Here is a 15,074-nt window from a genome sequence, read left to right as displayed (position 1 = left end):
CAAGAGTTCAAGGTGCTGTCTTTTTCAAAACTTTTGAAACTGATTGTTACACTTATTTTCACTGGAAGTTGTCAAACTGTAAAGACGAACGCTCCAAAAATAAATTGTATCATTCTGCTTTGAGCTTACCATTTAGTATGAGAGTGGAGTGTAGTAGATGTGACACCACTGTCGAACTCTCCCAGTTAGTGGAAGCTGAGGAAAGAGAGCAACACATCAACACAGGATGTATTCGAGAGAGAGAGGGGGAGAGAGAGAGAGAGGATGAGTCACCGTCTGGCTCAACGTGAAGGGGACTTTGTACCTTGGTTCAGAGGGCCCATGTCATCTCAGACTAAGAGTTTGTCAGTTGAGTTAGCCGATCTCGAAGTCACCTTTCATCCAAATGGTTATGGTGAAAGACATTACAGGTAGGTTGCGCTAACAACAAACTGTGCACCAGGTGTGTGATGATAACACCAAGGTGGCACCAAACTCTACGGCCTTTAGGCCCTACACAGGGACCATTTCGAACAGGATTGGTATGTTTTGGGGAAATATGATGTGAAGTGTGTTTTTCAACCACTATCCAAAATCATTGTCATTTTGGGTTCCATAAAGAATGATCTAGGTTTGTGTAAGGCGGGTGTCTATCGTATTCCTTGCAGTTATGGCATGTTATATATTGGTCAAACTATCAGGACTGTGGAGGACAGGTGTACTAAGCATAAGAAGCACACGCACTTACTACAGCCAAGCAAATCCTCCAATGCAGAACATTGTCTTGACACAAGTCATCAATGGAATATAACATCACGGAGATACTGGCATACAGTTCCAGCTATTGGGGTAGTGTTATTAAGGAAGCTGTTGAAATTAAATTCGCAAGTAACGTTATAAATAGGGAATGTGGTTTTTGTTGTAATTCAGTACAGAATCGTGCTCCATCACTTGTCAAAAAACAGAGGGACAGAGTTTTTGCTACCTCATCCGTTGATTATTAATTTCACTATCGATAATTTATGCTGTTGGCCATCTTTAATATGTGATGGCGATAGTGTTTACAGTATTCGTGTCAATGTGTCTGTATGTGTGTGTGTGAGTTATGTTTACAGAGTTTCTGTGGAAACCGAGGTTTTAAATTCGCTTGACTAGCGCTTACTTGCTACAGTTTAGCCATGAAAATGGCAGGGTGTGCTCCCGTCGAAAACCAGCGGTTGTCGACGACGGTTGTCGACGACGTTACTTGGCTGCATACCCGTAAGTTATCTGAACGTTGTTTACACCAGGAGAAACAAAGGAGGAAACTATGGTATTCACCAATCATAAGGTGCTGACATTTTTGAGAGGGTATTGACTATTGCATACCTGGTAGACATGGTGGTTATTATTTCTGCAATAATATCAGGAAATAGTGGAGTACATTCCTGTGAAAGAAAGTCAAGTACCGTATGTTCTGACAAGATTGCTCCTGGGAATGGAAGGGAACTAGTGAGTGTAGTAACAGGTGTCTAAAATTCTTTTATGTGAAGGGAGTGGTTGAGAGAAAAAGGTAGAAGAAGCTTGTAAAAACCTCAGATGAAAAGAAAGGTGACGTGTGGAAGTTCATAAAAAATGATTCTGTAAGAAAAACGAGATGATCGTAAGGAAACGTCTATAGAATTCACAGTGAGTTTTGTTTTAGAGAAGGCCAGTAGGATCTGAACACTGGTTAGTATCGTGTCCTAGGACGTACATCGAAGATTTAATAAATGAAATACATTATAAGTTAGCGGCAGGTTGGGCCAAAAAAGCGTGTAGGCAAATTACATGAGGGTGTGCTTTATGAGAACACAAATAAACTTCTCCGTAATCTCAAAAAATGTGTGACATATGCCAGTGGTCAAACTGAGCATTATCAGATGGTTGCCTTTCCAAAGAATAAGACCATTGGTCTTAATGGAGATCCTAGCAGCGGATCTACATGCACACTTACTCAAATCTAAGGGTGGGCATTGCCACACTTTTGTGGTGCTGGAAGTTTACCAAACAGTTTCCACCCTAGAGGGCGAAAACTTAGTGATATTCAATAAATTCAAGAAGGGATATTTCAGTGATTATGGGAAGCTGTAGTGTGTATATGACTGCAGTTCATTCTGGCAGCATGAATCATTGAAGCAGTATACAGGGTGAGACATAAATGAGGAAAAATATGTCGTGCAAATTGTCGCACACTGAGCTACAAACATAAATTCGTTTTCCTCATGTTCCTATGTCAATAAATGAAAGTGCAAGTGAATGATAAAAGTGAAAATATGAAGTGGACTTCTGGATGTCCCTGTGCGCCGACATTGGCCAAGGGGACAGATCGGCAACGGGGCACTACACACGAGTGTTGTAGGTAGTCTAGCCGCTCACGAGAAGGCGAGGCATGCGGCGTCAAGCGACGGTCTGGGTGACACTGCGAACAATGACAGCGCCCACATCTATCTCGTACAGGTTACGCTGGCCGGTATTATGTATCGTGGCCAGTTGGCATAGGGAAAGGAACATGAGGAGGGGCTGCACAACTGTACATACATGTTTTATAGTTTCGTTTTTATGCCCAAGACTTAGTTTTAAGAATCGAGTACATAGATACAGAATACAAAATACAACTACACAGGAATGTGGCAGTTAATACAAACGAATACAGTACAGCTGTACAAATCGAAACTAACATAGAAACACATGACCAGAAGCTGCAGTGGCGGTTTATAAGTACTGTTCGAAATGACGGCCACAATCTTCGCAGGAAGGATTGCTGAGCAGGATCCAACATGTCTGTATCACTTTGCGTAATATCACAGGCATGTTGTATTCTGCATTGAAGGGTGTTGACATCAACAACCTCCCCTTCATAAATCACAGATTTCAGATGGCCCCAGAAAAGGAAATCAATTGGATTCTGTTCTGGCGATCTTGCTGCTCATTCTACAGGGCCTCCACGACCGATCCATTTCTAAGGGACGGCACTGTCCAGGTGGGGCCGCACTGTGCTGCTGAAATGAGCAGAGGCACCATCATGCATGTGCCACAGGTTCATACGAGAGGCCAGACTAGCATCTTCCAACAATTCCGGTAATGTAGCATCCAGGAAACGCGGATACCGCTCTCCTGTAAGCCTTTGTGGTAGTACATGTGGCTTTATGAAATGGTGATCAATAATACCACACCAGATATTGACACCGCATCGTTGTTGCTACCCTCGTATCACTGTGCTGTGAGGGTTTTCTTCCACCCACTGGTGCCACTTATGCGATTTCACTATACCCTCCTTGAAACAGGCTTCGTCGGTGAACAGTATTGTTCGTGAAAAATGCTGGGCGTGGGTCTGACGCCGTAGGATAAACGTCCAGAAGTCCAGCCTCTTCTGGTAGTCTTCCAGCAATAATGGCTCTGAGCACTATGGGACTCAACTGCTGAGGTCATTAGTCCCCTAGAACTTAGAACTAGTTAAACCTAACTAACCTAAGGACATCACAAACATCCATGCCCGAGGCAGGATTCGAACCTCCGACCGTAGCGGTCTTGCGGTTCCAGACTGCAGCGCCTTTAACCGCACGGCCACTTCGGCCGGCAGCAATAATGCCTGGACCTTCTGCATGCGAAAGGGATGGTAATGGTTTCTATGGAGTACTCGTGTAACAGTAGATTGTGACATTCCGACCGCAGTGGTGAGAGACCTGGTGCTTATTGTTCGGACCTCCGCAACAGTTTGTAACACTTTTTCTTCGTCATCCGCACTGTACGTCGACGGTCAGGCACGACCACTAACCCCTGAAGCGCCTGTCTACAGAGTAAAACGTTTTTGCGGATGGAAGGCGCCGGCTAAGAAGCCTCTCGTGATACAGTTGCCTTGCAGCGTCAGCTCTTCCATCTGCAAGCCCATAGGTGAAGTGGATGTCGGCGTATTACTCGTTTCTGAAACTTGCCATGGGGAGTATCGGGCAGAGTGAGCAAAAAAAAAAAAATATGTCTCTGAGCACTATGGGACTTAACATCTGAGGTCATCAGTCCCCTAGAACTTAGAACTACTTAAACCTAACTAACCTAAGGATATCACCCACACCCATGCCCGAGGCAGGATTCGAACCTGCGACGGTAGTGGCGGCGCGGTTCCTGACTGAAGCGCCGAGAACCGCTCGGCCACACCGGCCGGCCCAGAGTGAGCAGCGTAGAGGTGTTGTAAACACGTCATGCACGCCACGGTTTTACTTCCGCCATTGACCACTCTTTCCGCTCACAGGACACACATTCCCTTACATGGGATTGTACACTCCGTTACCGCTGGCAACGTGTGATTCGCACCTTCTGATACAATTTTATATACATTACGATGGGATTTGTTCTTTCCCGTATCTATTAATCGCTGGCAGGTACACATCAGCTCACTGGTGTGTCATGTGTTGTATCTATGGGTGAATGACATGTCGTGCTCGCGAGGCTCGTCGGTATCTCGTTCAATGGTTAACAGGTGTTTTTGTTTTACGTACAAAGTACACCGAGGAGAACGAAATTAACAACCGTGCGTCACGTGTTATGCGTAGCAGCATGCGGTCCTCGTCATATTTTTCCTCATTTATGACTCACCCTGTATATATTGCCTTAGCATACTGCTTCCAGCCACGTGGGGTAGCCGCGCGGTCAGGGGCGCATTACAAGGGTTCGTGCGGATTTCCCCCGTCGGAGGTTCAAGTCCTACCTACGGCATGAGTGCGTGTGTTGTCCTTAGCTTAAGTTAGTTTAAGTTAGATTAAGTGGTGTGCAAGACTAGGGACCGATGTCCTCAGCAGTTTGTTACTATAGGAACTTAACACAAATTTTCAATTACCATCCTGCTTCTAACCCTGCAGATGCTGTATAAGAGAGATGGGGTGTTTCCTGTAGTTTCAGATATAGCACTTGGGCAACATTTATGTTGTAAATAGAAGATGTATTGAACAAAGCTGTATATGAGAGCACTAATTTTACACTCCCAAGGGACTATGATTGGAGCTATAATTCCTAATGCAGCCGGCCGGAGTAGCTGTGCGGTTCTAGGCGCTACAGTCTGGAACCGCGAGACCGCTACGGTCGCAGGTTCAAATCCTACCTCGGGCATGGATGTGTGTAATATCTTTAGGTTAGGTAGGTTTAAGTTGTTCTAAGTTCTAGGGGACTGATGACCTCAGAATTTGGGTCCCATAGTGCTCAGAGCCATTTGAACGCTCCTAATTCAACACAAGAAGTAGTGAGCTGAATATAGAAGAGTAAATTAGTGACGAATAGCGAGGAAAAGGTAAGAATATATAAACAGTGATATGATAAGTGTGTTAATGGGGTCAGAGGACTTGTTTCTGGTATAGACACATGAAACACTTAAAATGATCAATTTGGAGATATCAAAATCCCTTAACATCTATCGACAGCTGCAGAAGATCGCAAGAATTCCGCACTTAAATGTTTGGTTTGTTGAAGATAAAAAAGCGGAATATCGTAGATTTCAAATTATGTAATGTAAAGATCAATAAATAAGATGAACATATAGAAAGTGGATAGAAAGGACAGCCTCTGCTCAAACGTGAGAACTGGGGCAAAATAGATAATAGAAACTGACATTGGTCCTAAGAAAGTACTGACTGGTTCGATACGTGGAAAAGAGAGTCTTGAATAACTACCCCTAGCAGATATGGAGTAATTAGAATAGGCAGTTGAGACTTAATCTTATCGCTGTCGTGATAGTCAGATCACTGACTGATGGACTACAATGCCTCCACATTTTTCCACTATGGGTTCGTAATCATGAATCAAGGAGACAGTATTAATATTTCCTGTTGGATTACAATCGTTGGCAAGAGCAAATAACTAATTTATATGCTTGTAGAAATGAAGGTGTAGGCTTCACTTCAGTTGTAACTGAGAATAAAGAATAAATGTATATGGTCAAGCAGCCCAGCAGCATGGGAGGTTATGTTATGTTATGTAGGTCAATGACTGCGGAAGTAACTTTCCCACTCTGAAAATTGTAAATATGTAGAAAGTGTCAGTGACTGTGACAGTTTAATAATACCGATGTGTATGTAGGTAACGGTCTGGACGTATAGAAAACTGTGGAATCCAGATTGTTGTACGTTTATGTTGTGCGTCACTCCAGATCAAGAGGAGAAAGTTTTTTTTCATTTTTTGTACTTGATACTTGTAATTGTTGAGCATAATTAATGCCAATAGTCACTTTTGCATTTCATTCATGATCATATTTCTTGCATTTTTTGGGGCGATTTAATATTCTGTGATCAATCCACGCCCAAATTTACCTTCATTTTGTGGGTGCAATTAATACCCAAATGTGTTTTCTGAGCTCAATTAACGCTCAGTTACAGTTTCCTTCTTGAATTTAATTAACTCATTGATTTCAATAATTTTTTCGTAAAAGGAACTAACTATGTAAATATTTCTAGTATTCAAAAAGTTAGTAATTTTGAAAGGTGCATTGTCGGGAGAATCGTGTTGAGCAAAGCTAGCTACTGAGCTTGAATACGTTTCTTCTCGCCATTCTTTCATAATAATATGAAGGAATTTGGGAGCAGTATAGCGGCGTGGCTAGGAAAAATTTTCTTAAAATTTACTAAAGGAGTGCAATACAGAATCAAGAGGCTGAAGATGGACGCCGTAGTAGCTTTTGCATCGTGAACCATGGCAGCGACATGTGAAAGTCCGTGGCAACAAGTAATAAGCCTTTTATTTGTGGAGAGGTAGCAAAACAAATTTAATTTTTACGTTTTTGTAGCATGTAATACCTGCTTATGAGGTGAGATTTAGGACGGAAGTCTAGGGAAATGGTATCTATTTACAAAAGATTCTAAGCTCTAAATGTGCAGGGCCCCAGGGATAGGTTAAAATATGAAATGGATCCATTTCTTGGCGAGGAAGGCGTGGAGGAAGCAGTGCTACGGTTGTCATTAGTAATGGAAAGATGAAGGGAGATAGAGGCGAATGGATCACTGTGGTGGTGGCATGATATGAGGCAACAGACTGGTGCGGAGCGGATTCTTCAGTAGGCTGCCACTATTCATCCCGGCTTTCGACCACGTAGACCAGCATGCTGTCTCCAGGTGACATCGTGGGCAAGATTTCAACTGGTGGGTTATGAGACTACAGTCAGAATCACGAGATAAATCTGCTCGTGACGTCTAGGATGCATACGGAAGAATCTTACCTGTAAAATGTCGCCACTTTAATGCCAGTGTATTGGGAAGCGGACAGCAAGTGCTTAAGCTTGCTGGATCATCGTCTAATAGTGTCCATTAACGGTGTATCACCATGGTAGAGAACCATTTCTGTTAACTTAAGGGACTCTAGTGTTCAGAATTGGTTTATTGAACAAATGATTTTATTTATCAGAGTTTTAAATCATCCAAAAGGTAGGCTTTCCTACTTTCATGGCAGTGGGGCACAAGACAAGAGCAAGGAGAGCCTGGTCTGAGATCACCGCCTGAAGAACTGCATCCTCAAGATAAGTACGTGCTCAGTATTGATATCTGTCACTGTAATCATAGTTGTTCATTCAGACATTTACAATTGTGACGTGGCTTGTTGCTGGAGACCGGCCTGCTTATCAGCGTTACCCGTAATGGAAAATTCAGTAAAAGCTATTATTAATTTTACTATTTATTACATAAGCGTGGGATTAACTTATTCTGAAGAGTTAAGATTTGTCTTTCGGCGCTACCGTGCACAGAGTGTAGATCGGAAGTTAGAAGTTTCTACACGTAAAATGGTACATAGCGAGTAGTAGCCGTGGCTGAGGGGCGCGGCGTGTTGCCATTGTGGAAAAGTGAGATTTCGCTTGCCCGACCGTCTTGTAGCGCTAAGGGGGATTTACGTTTTACGGCCCTAGGCGGAGCTTCAGGGGCAGCCGTTCGACTTTTTAGAGCACTTCTATGGGGTTTCGCAATACTGGCAGAGAACGCGCAAGTGAAGAAATTATGATTGCCCGAGACAGAGATGAATGCGTTATTTAATAGCCTGATAATGAATGCAGCCAACAGAAAGGGAAATATGACTGTTTATAGCCAGTATCATTTAGTGCAATAGAAGGAGCGTGGAAGGAAGGTCAAGAGCTAGGCAATGTAACGAACACAGTCACTTGAATGCATCAAACGGTGTGAATAATTAAATCAGGGAATCGGTTTCTTGTTGGTACACGAACAAGGCTGCAACAGAAATTGAAAAAAAAAATCAAAGAATCGCTGGATAGAGTGATAGACCTCTACCTCAGCTAACAATAAATAAACGAAATAACGAAGTCTCATAGCGGGGACCATTGCATCGTATATATATTTTACGTGCTATTTCCTACTAAAATAGATACATTGTATGCTTGTCATAAATAGGTATGTTGTGCTACATGCTCCCCCATGACAGCATGCTGGACTCTGTTGTCGAATGCCAAGATGAGTTGTGGGAGCTTGCTCCGCACCACGTCACTTGCCTGGTACCATGCCACCGTCATAGCCTTCCACCTTCATCTCCTTTCATCTCTTCATTACTAATGACAACCGTAGCATCAGTGCACCTCACACAATTACGTTTATTACACTTTACTATTTACACAATGGCTTTTGACAAAGAGAACTCAAAATTGCTACAGTGTTCACAGCTAAAGAACTTCTTCAGACAGTTTCGGAACTCATGATGCTTCACATCATCCCAAAGGAGTAGGCCTATGGATTCAAGTCAGGAACTGTAGAATGTCAAGTAAGAGATCATACTCTTCCAACCCACTGCGTAGCACAAGGCCTTTTGGCAAACTGGGTAGTAGCATCCCTATGTAGAAAGCACAACTTTCAAAATTTTACTGTCGATGGACGGCTAAATACAGTCAGGTTTGCACTTCATGCAACACAGTGAGACAGGCACCGACATTAGCTACCCATGCATTTATTTGGGGCCGGCCGGAGTGGCCGAGCGCGAGCGGTTCTAGGCGCTACAGTCTGGAAGCGCTCGACCGCTACGGTCGCAGGTTCGAATTCTGCCTCGGGCATGGATGTGTGTGATGTCCTTAGATTAATTAGGTTGAAGTAGTTCTAAGTTCTAGCCCATAGTGCTCAGAGCCATTTGAACCATTTATTTGGGAGCGTGACTGATAACAACATTGGTAGCATGATTCAGTTCTAGATTCGCTCTGGGGTCTCTCCATACTGTGGCGAAATAACCTCCCAGTCACTAACATGTAAGTTTAATACCACAAGATGTTATATGTAAACCTACTTTAGTTCGAATATATTCTGTTCTTCCTCTTGCACAATATTCCATACTAGTCGTTAATCGACTGTTATCGCATATGTTACTGCACATAACGGAATGTTTCTCCTGTAAATGTTAGAGATGCCATAATGTACACGGGGGGGGGGGGGGGGCGGGGGGGCGACAAAAGTCACGTGATCCTCCTAATACTGTATCGGATCTTCTTTCGCGCGGTGTAGTGAAGCAACTCGATGTAGCATGGACTCAACAATTCGCTGAAAGTCCCCTCCAGAAATACTGAATCACGCGGCATCTAAAGCCGTCCGAAACTGCGAAAGATGCAGGATGTTATGCACGAATTTAAATCTCGATTATGTGCCTTAAACGTTCGATGTGTGGCCAAATTATTCGCTAGAATTGTCTAGTATGTTCTTCAAATCAGTCGTGAACGATTGTGCCCTGGTGACGTAGCGCATTGGTAATTATAAAAATGCCCTCTTTGTCTGGGAACATGAAGTCCATGATTCTCTGCAAATGGTCTCCACGCAACAGAACATAACCATTTCCAGTCAATGATCGGTTCAGCCAGCAACTTCACAGAACCACCACTAGCTAGCACGCACAGTTCCTTGAGGACAACTTGCGTCTATGGATTGGAACCTGCGCCACACTCGAACCATGCCATCACCTCTTACCAACTGAATTGAGATCCATCTGACCAGGCCATCGTTTTCCGGTCGTCTAGGGTCCAACCGATATGGTCATAAGCCCAAGAGAGGCGTTGCAGGCGATAAAATGCTCTACATCTAAGTGCCTCGCAGAGGGTTCATCGAACCACCTTAACAATTCTCTAGTATTCCAATCTCGCATAGCGCGCGGAAAGAATGAACACCTACATCTTTCCGTACGAGCTCTGATTTCCCTTATTTTATCGTGGTGATCGTTCCTCGCTATGTACGTCGGTGTCAACAAAATATTTTCGCGTTCGGAGGAAAAAAATGAAATGTCGTGTGGCTAGGGCCTCCCGTCGGGTAGACCGTTCGCCTGGTGCGTTCGGAGGAGAAAGTTGGTGATTGGAATTTCGCGGGAAGATTCCGTCGCAACGAAAAACGCGTTTCTTTTAATGATTTCCAGCCCAAATCCTGTATAGTTTCTGTAACACTCTCTCCCTTATGTCGCGATAGTAAAAAACGTGCTGCCTTTCTTTGAACTTCTTCTATTTACTCCGTCAGTCGTACCTGGTAAGGATCCCACGCCGCGCAGCAGTATTCTAAAAGAGGACGGAGAAGCGTAGTGTAGGCAGTCTCCTTAATAGGTCTGTTACATTTTGTAAGTTTCCTGCCAATACAACGCAGTCTTTGGTTAGCCTTCCGCCACAGCATTTTCTATGTGTTCCTTCCAATTTAAGTTGTTCGTTATTGTAATACCTAGGTATTTAGCTGAATTTACTGCTTTTAAACTAGACTGATTTATCGTGTAGCCGAAGTTTAACGAGTTCCTTTTAGCACTCATATGGATGACCTCACACTTTTCGTTATTTAAGGTCAACTGTGACTTTTCGCACCATTCAGATATTTTTTCTAAATCGTTCTGCGGTTTGTTTTGATTTTCTGATGACTTTATTAGTCGATACACGACAGCGTCATCTGCAAACAACCGAAGACGGCTGCTCAGATTGTTTCCCGAATCGTTTATATAGATAAGGAACAGCCAAGGGCCTATAACACTACCTTGGGGAATCCCAGAAATCACTTCTGTTTTACTCGATGACTTCCCGTCAGTTACTACGAACTGTGACCTCTCTGACAGGAAATCGCATATCCAGTCACATAACAGACGATATTCCATAAGCACGCAATTTCACTACGAGCCGCTTGTGTGGTACAGTGCTGTTAGCAAAGGCACGTCGGGTGCCAGCTGCCGTAATCCATTAACGCCAAATTTCACCCCACTGTCCTACGGATACGTTCGTTGCGCTTCCCACATTGTTTTCAGCTGTTATTTCATGCAGTGTTGCTTGCCTGTTATCACTGACAACTGTACGCTTATGCTGCTGCTCTCGGCCATTAAGTGAAGTGTCCGTGATAAGAGATAATGCCTGGACTATGGTAAGCTCGGCACACTCTTGACACGGTAGTCGCTCATGGCATTTTAACAGGAACCATCCCAGCATTTTCTTGCACTACTAAATTAGTGACATCACACAAAACATAAATCAGGATAACCGGATGGATATGATAGCCTTCTGCCTCCATAGTACAAGGCTAGTTTGTCTGAAAGAGTGCAAGCACATTTGATAGAAAAATAGTCTTATTTACTGGATCTCACAAAGAACGTATTTCTGGAAGTCAAGAAATAGTCCTACATGGTTGATCTCTCAACACCAATTTCTGGACACGCTATGGTAAGGCATTACCTGTTGGCAACTGGAACGCTTCAATCATGTTTGATTTCGAATTCATTTATCAACAACTTTACATTTGCTTTCTTGAAAAACTGAACCAGCATCGGCTCATAGTGAGTGCTGAGAAAGAGGATAAGACATTGTAGGACGTGTATATTTCTATTGTCTATTGTCAAACCACAATTTATGAAAGATGTTTATATTTTATTAATAGGATCAAGTAGGAGTAATTAATATTTGTCTTGTTGGAAATAATTGTGGTAGCAGGGAATGTATGCACCAAAGTATTGTTGGCAAGGGAGACCGCAAATTGATATAATTTCAAAAAGGGCAGGAGAGTCCGCGTATGGATACATTTTAAGAAAAGAGCGGGAAAGACAACGCATTGATACATTTTTTAATGGTAGCAGGGATTGTCTGCACCAGAAAGCATTGTTGGCAGCAGAGACCGCACTTTAGCGTTTGTAGGAAGTCAGTAGTAAGCGAGATGTGAAGCGAGTCGGTAGCAGGTCTGAAGCGAGAGGTTGAGAGGAGCAGTGTGCCTGCCAGCCACCAGCTATGATTTACAAGAGATTATAAACGGATGTACAGAGACATCAGCAAACTATTATCATAAGAGGAACTAATATTATTGAATTATTTTCTTTGCGAAGCTCAAGACTACTGAAGGTATGTTTGCGCAATGCTAGTTTTAAAATTATTGGAAAAAATAAGTCCCATTTGAACGTTTGTAAAATCATTTCATTACCAGCAGTAAATATTTGAAGAAACGTTTTCAGAATATAATTAGTTTTTGCCAGCAATGTTGCATTACTGATTATAATCCATCCCAAAAACTATCAACGTAAAACTTTGCAAAATTTTACTGTTGTCAAGAAAAAGTTCATCTGTGAATTACGTAACGTCGGTCAAATTAATTAAAGAATAACGTCAGCTTTGCTATTAAAGAATAACGTCAGCTTTGGTAATAAATACAGCCATTTATTATGACAGCCCACCAGCAAGCAATAAAGTATAGTAAAACAGAGTAAGTATATTCAAGTCGCAGTTCGATGTAGCAGTCAGATGGCGATCCAGTAACAGTAAAAAAGGTAAGGAACAGTTTTGGGTTATTGCAGGTAACGACTGAGGGCCACAACGACGACACATTCTAAGTTTCGTCGAAATAATCATAAAATAACTTTTAATAAGCAGCATTTAAGTTTGAATGCGAAGACTGAGAAAGAGAATTAATTTCAAAGGGAAGATTTCATTTGTTATTATTAAGCAAGAGGTAGAAATCCTAAGGAAATGTTTCATAGATTATTGTAGAACTGGATGTTGCGTAACTACAAAAGAGGTATAGAGGAGACGGGAAGGTTTCAACGTTAGCATTATCAATTATAGAACTTAGTACAAGGTTAATGCGATGATTTTACATGCTAGGTATGTTACTTTACAGACGAATGGAAAAACTGATAGAGGCCGACATCGGGGAAGATCAGTTTGGATTCCGTAGAAATGTTGGAACACGTGAGGCAAACTGACCCTACGACGTATCGTAGAAGAAAGATTTAAGGAAAGGCAAACCTACGTTCCTAGCATTTGTAGACTTAGAGAAAGCTTTTGACAATGTTGATTGGAATACTCTCTTTCAAATTCTGTAGGTGGCAGGGGGTCAAATACAGGGATCGAAGGGCAATTTGCAATTTGTACAGAAAGCAGGTGGCAGTTACAAGAATCGAGGGGTATAAAGGGAAGCAGTGGTTGGGAAGGGAGTGAGTCCGGGTTGTAGCCTATCCCCGATGTTAATCAATCTGTATATTAAGCAAGCAAGAAAGAAAACAAAAGAAAAGTAGGTATTAAAATCAATGGAGAAGAAATAAAAACTTTGAGGTTCGCCGATGACATTGTAATTCTGTCAGAGACAGTAAAGGACTTGGAAGAGCAGTTGAATGGAATGGACAGTGTCTTGAAAGGAGGGTATAAGATGAACATCAACAAAAGCAAAACGAAAATAATGGAATGTAGTCGAATTAAGTCGGGTGATGCTGAGGGAATTAGATTAGGAAATGAGACACTTAAGGTAGTAAAGGAGTTTTTCTATTTGGGGAGCAAAATAACTGATGATGGTCGAAGTAGAGAAGATATAAAATGTAAACTGGCAATGGCAAGGAAAGCGTTTCTGAAGAAGAAAAATTTGTTAACATCGGGTATAGATTGAAATGTCAGGATGTCGTTTCTGAAAGTATTTGTATGGAGTGCAGTCATGTATGGAAGTGAAACGTGGACGATAAATAGCTTGGACAAGAAGAGAATAGAAGCTTTCGAAATGTGGTGCTACAGAAGAATGCTGAAGATTAGATGGGTAGATCACATAAATAATGACGAGGTGTTGAATATAATTGGGGAGAAGAGGAGTTTGTGGTACAACTTGACTAGAAGAAGGGATCGGTTGGTAGGACATGTTCTGAGACATCGAGAGATCACCAATTTAGTATTGGAGGGCAGCGTGGAGAGTAAAAATCGTAGATGGAGACCAAGAGATGAATACACTAAGCAGATTCAGAACGATGTAGGCTGCAGTAGGTACTGGGAGACGAAGAAGCTTGCACAGGATAGAGTAGGATGGAGAGCTGCATCAAACCAGTCTCAGGAATGAGGACCACAACAACAACAACACGTACGTTACTGTGAACTGCCGCTGGTACCAGTAAGACGCTCTTTCACAAGAAACTTCTGTTGTAAAAGGCTACCTCGAAGCATGCACTAACACGAATATTGTCCGTGTCTGTGTTGCGCAGCAGGTAGTCCCTCACCTGGGCGCGGAAGCCGACCACGTAGGAGGGGCAGGGCTGCCTCGCCAGCGCCCCCGCCGTCGCCGGGCCCCAGCAGGCGATGCCGTCCCACTCCACCCCACACCGGCCGGCCGCTGGTTCTGCCACAGCCGCTGCTGCTGCTGCTGCTCCTGCCGCTGCTGCCGGCAAAAGCTGAGCGGTTATTCCCGTAAAGGCTGAATCTGCTGTGAACGCAACGCAGTAAACAAACAGGCAATTTTTTTTTATTTTCTTTCCACATGTTACCTCCTAATGCTTCATCTTTGCTTAGTCCATTGTATAGTATTCAATGTAAATACGACTGGAAAAGGAACCTGTGACCACTGATAGGTCTCTATGTTTACAAAAGGGACGCTGAAAACAGTTCCGTTCGAAGGCCTTGCAGTCCAATCAAGCAAAATCGCCGTGACCAATGAGGCAACCATCCCACCGGCGCACCAGGTTGAGGATAACGGTTTGGTACAACATCGGGCCCTGCAGCGTGAAGAAATCCATAATTGTCTGCTGCATGTCCTCGTCGGACAGAAATCGTCGACACTTCAAAACCTTTTTTAATGGATCAACGGCATGACAGTATCTCGGGGAGTGTAATGGACTACAGATGCTCGAGACTCTCCCACTTGGCACAA

At 43.0% G+C, this 15,074-nt stretch overlaps 1 protein-coding gene across 1 annotated transcript in view; it reads right to left on the bottom strand.

Moving 5' to 3' along the window:
- LOC124775166 (secretin receptor-like) overlaps nt 1–15,074 on the bottom strand; it is a 191,198-nt gene that overhangs the window by 138,609 nt on the left and 37,515 nt on the right. Inside the window, exon 3 of the mRNA XM_047250006.1 lies at nt 14,365–14,546. Within this exon, the coding sequence (XP_047105962.1) occupies nt 14,365–14,546 (182 nt within the window). The remainder of the gene's footprint in view (nt 1–14,364; nt 14,547–15,074) is intronic.

Source organism: Schistocerca piceifrons, chromosome 2 (genome assembly GCF_021461385.2).
Source record: "Schistocerca piceifrons isolate TAMUIC-IGC-003096 chromosome 2, iqSchPice1.1, whole genome shotgun sequence".
Taxonomy (NCBI): domain Eukaryota; kingdom Metazoa; phylum Arthropoda; class Insecta; order Orthoptera; family Acrididae; genus Schistocerca; species Schistocerca piceifrons.
This window is presented reverse-complemented; position numbering and strand designations above follow the sequence as displayed.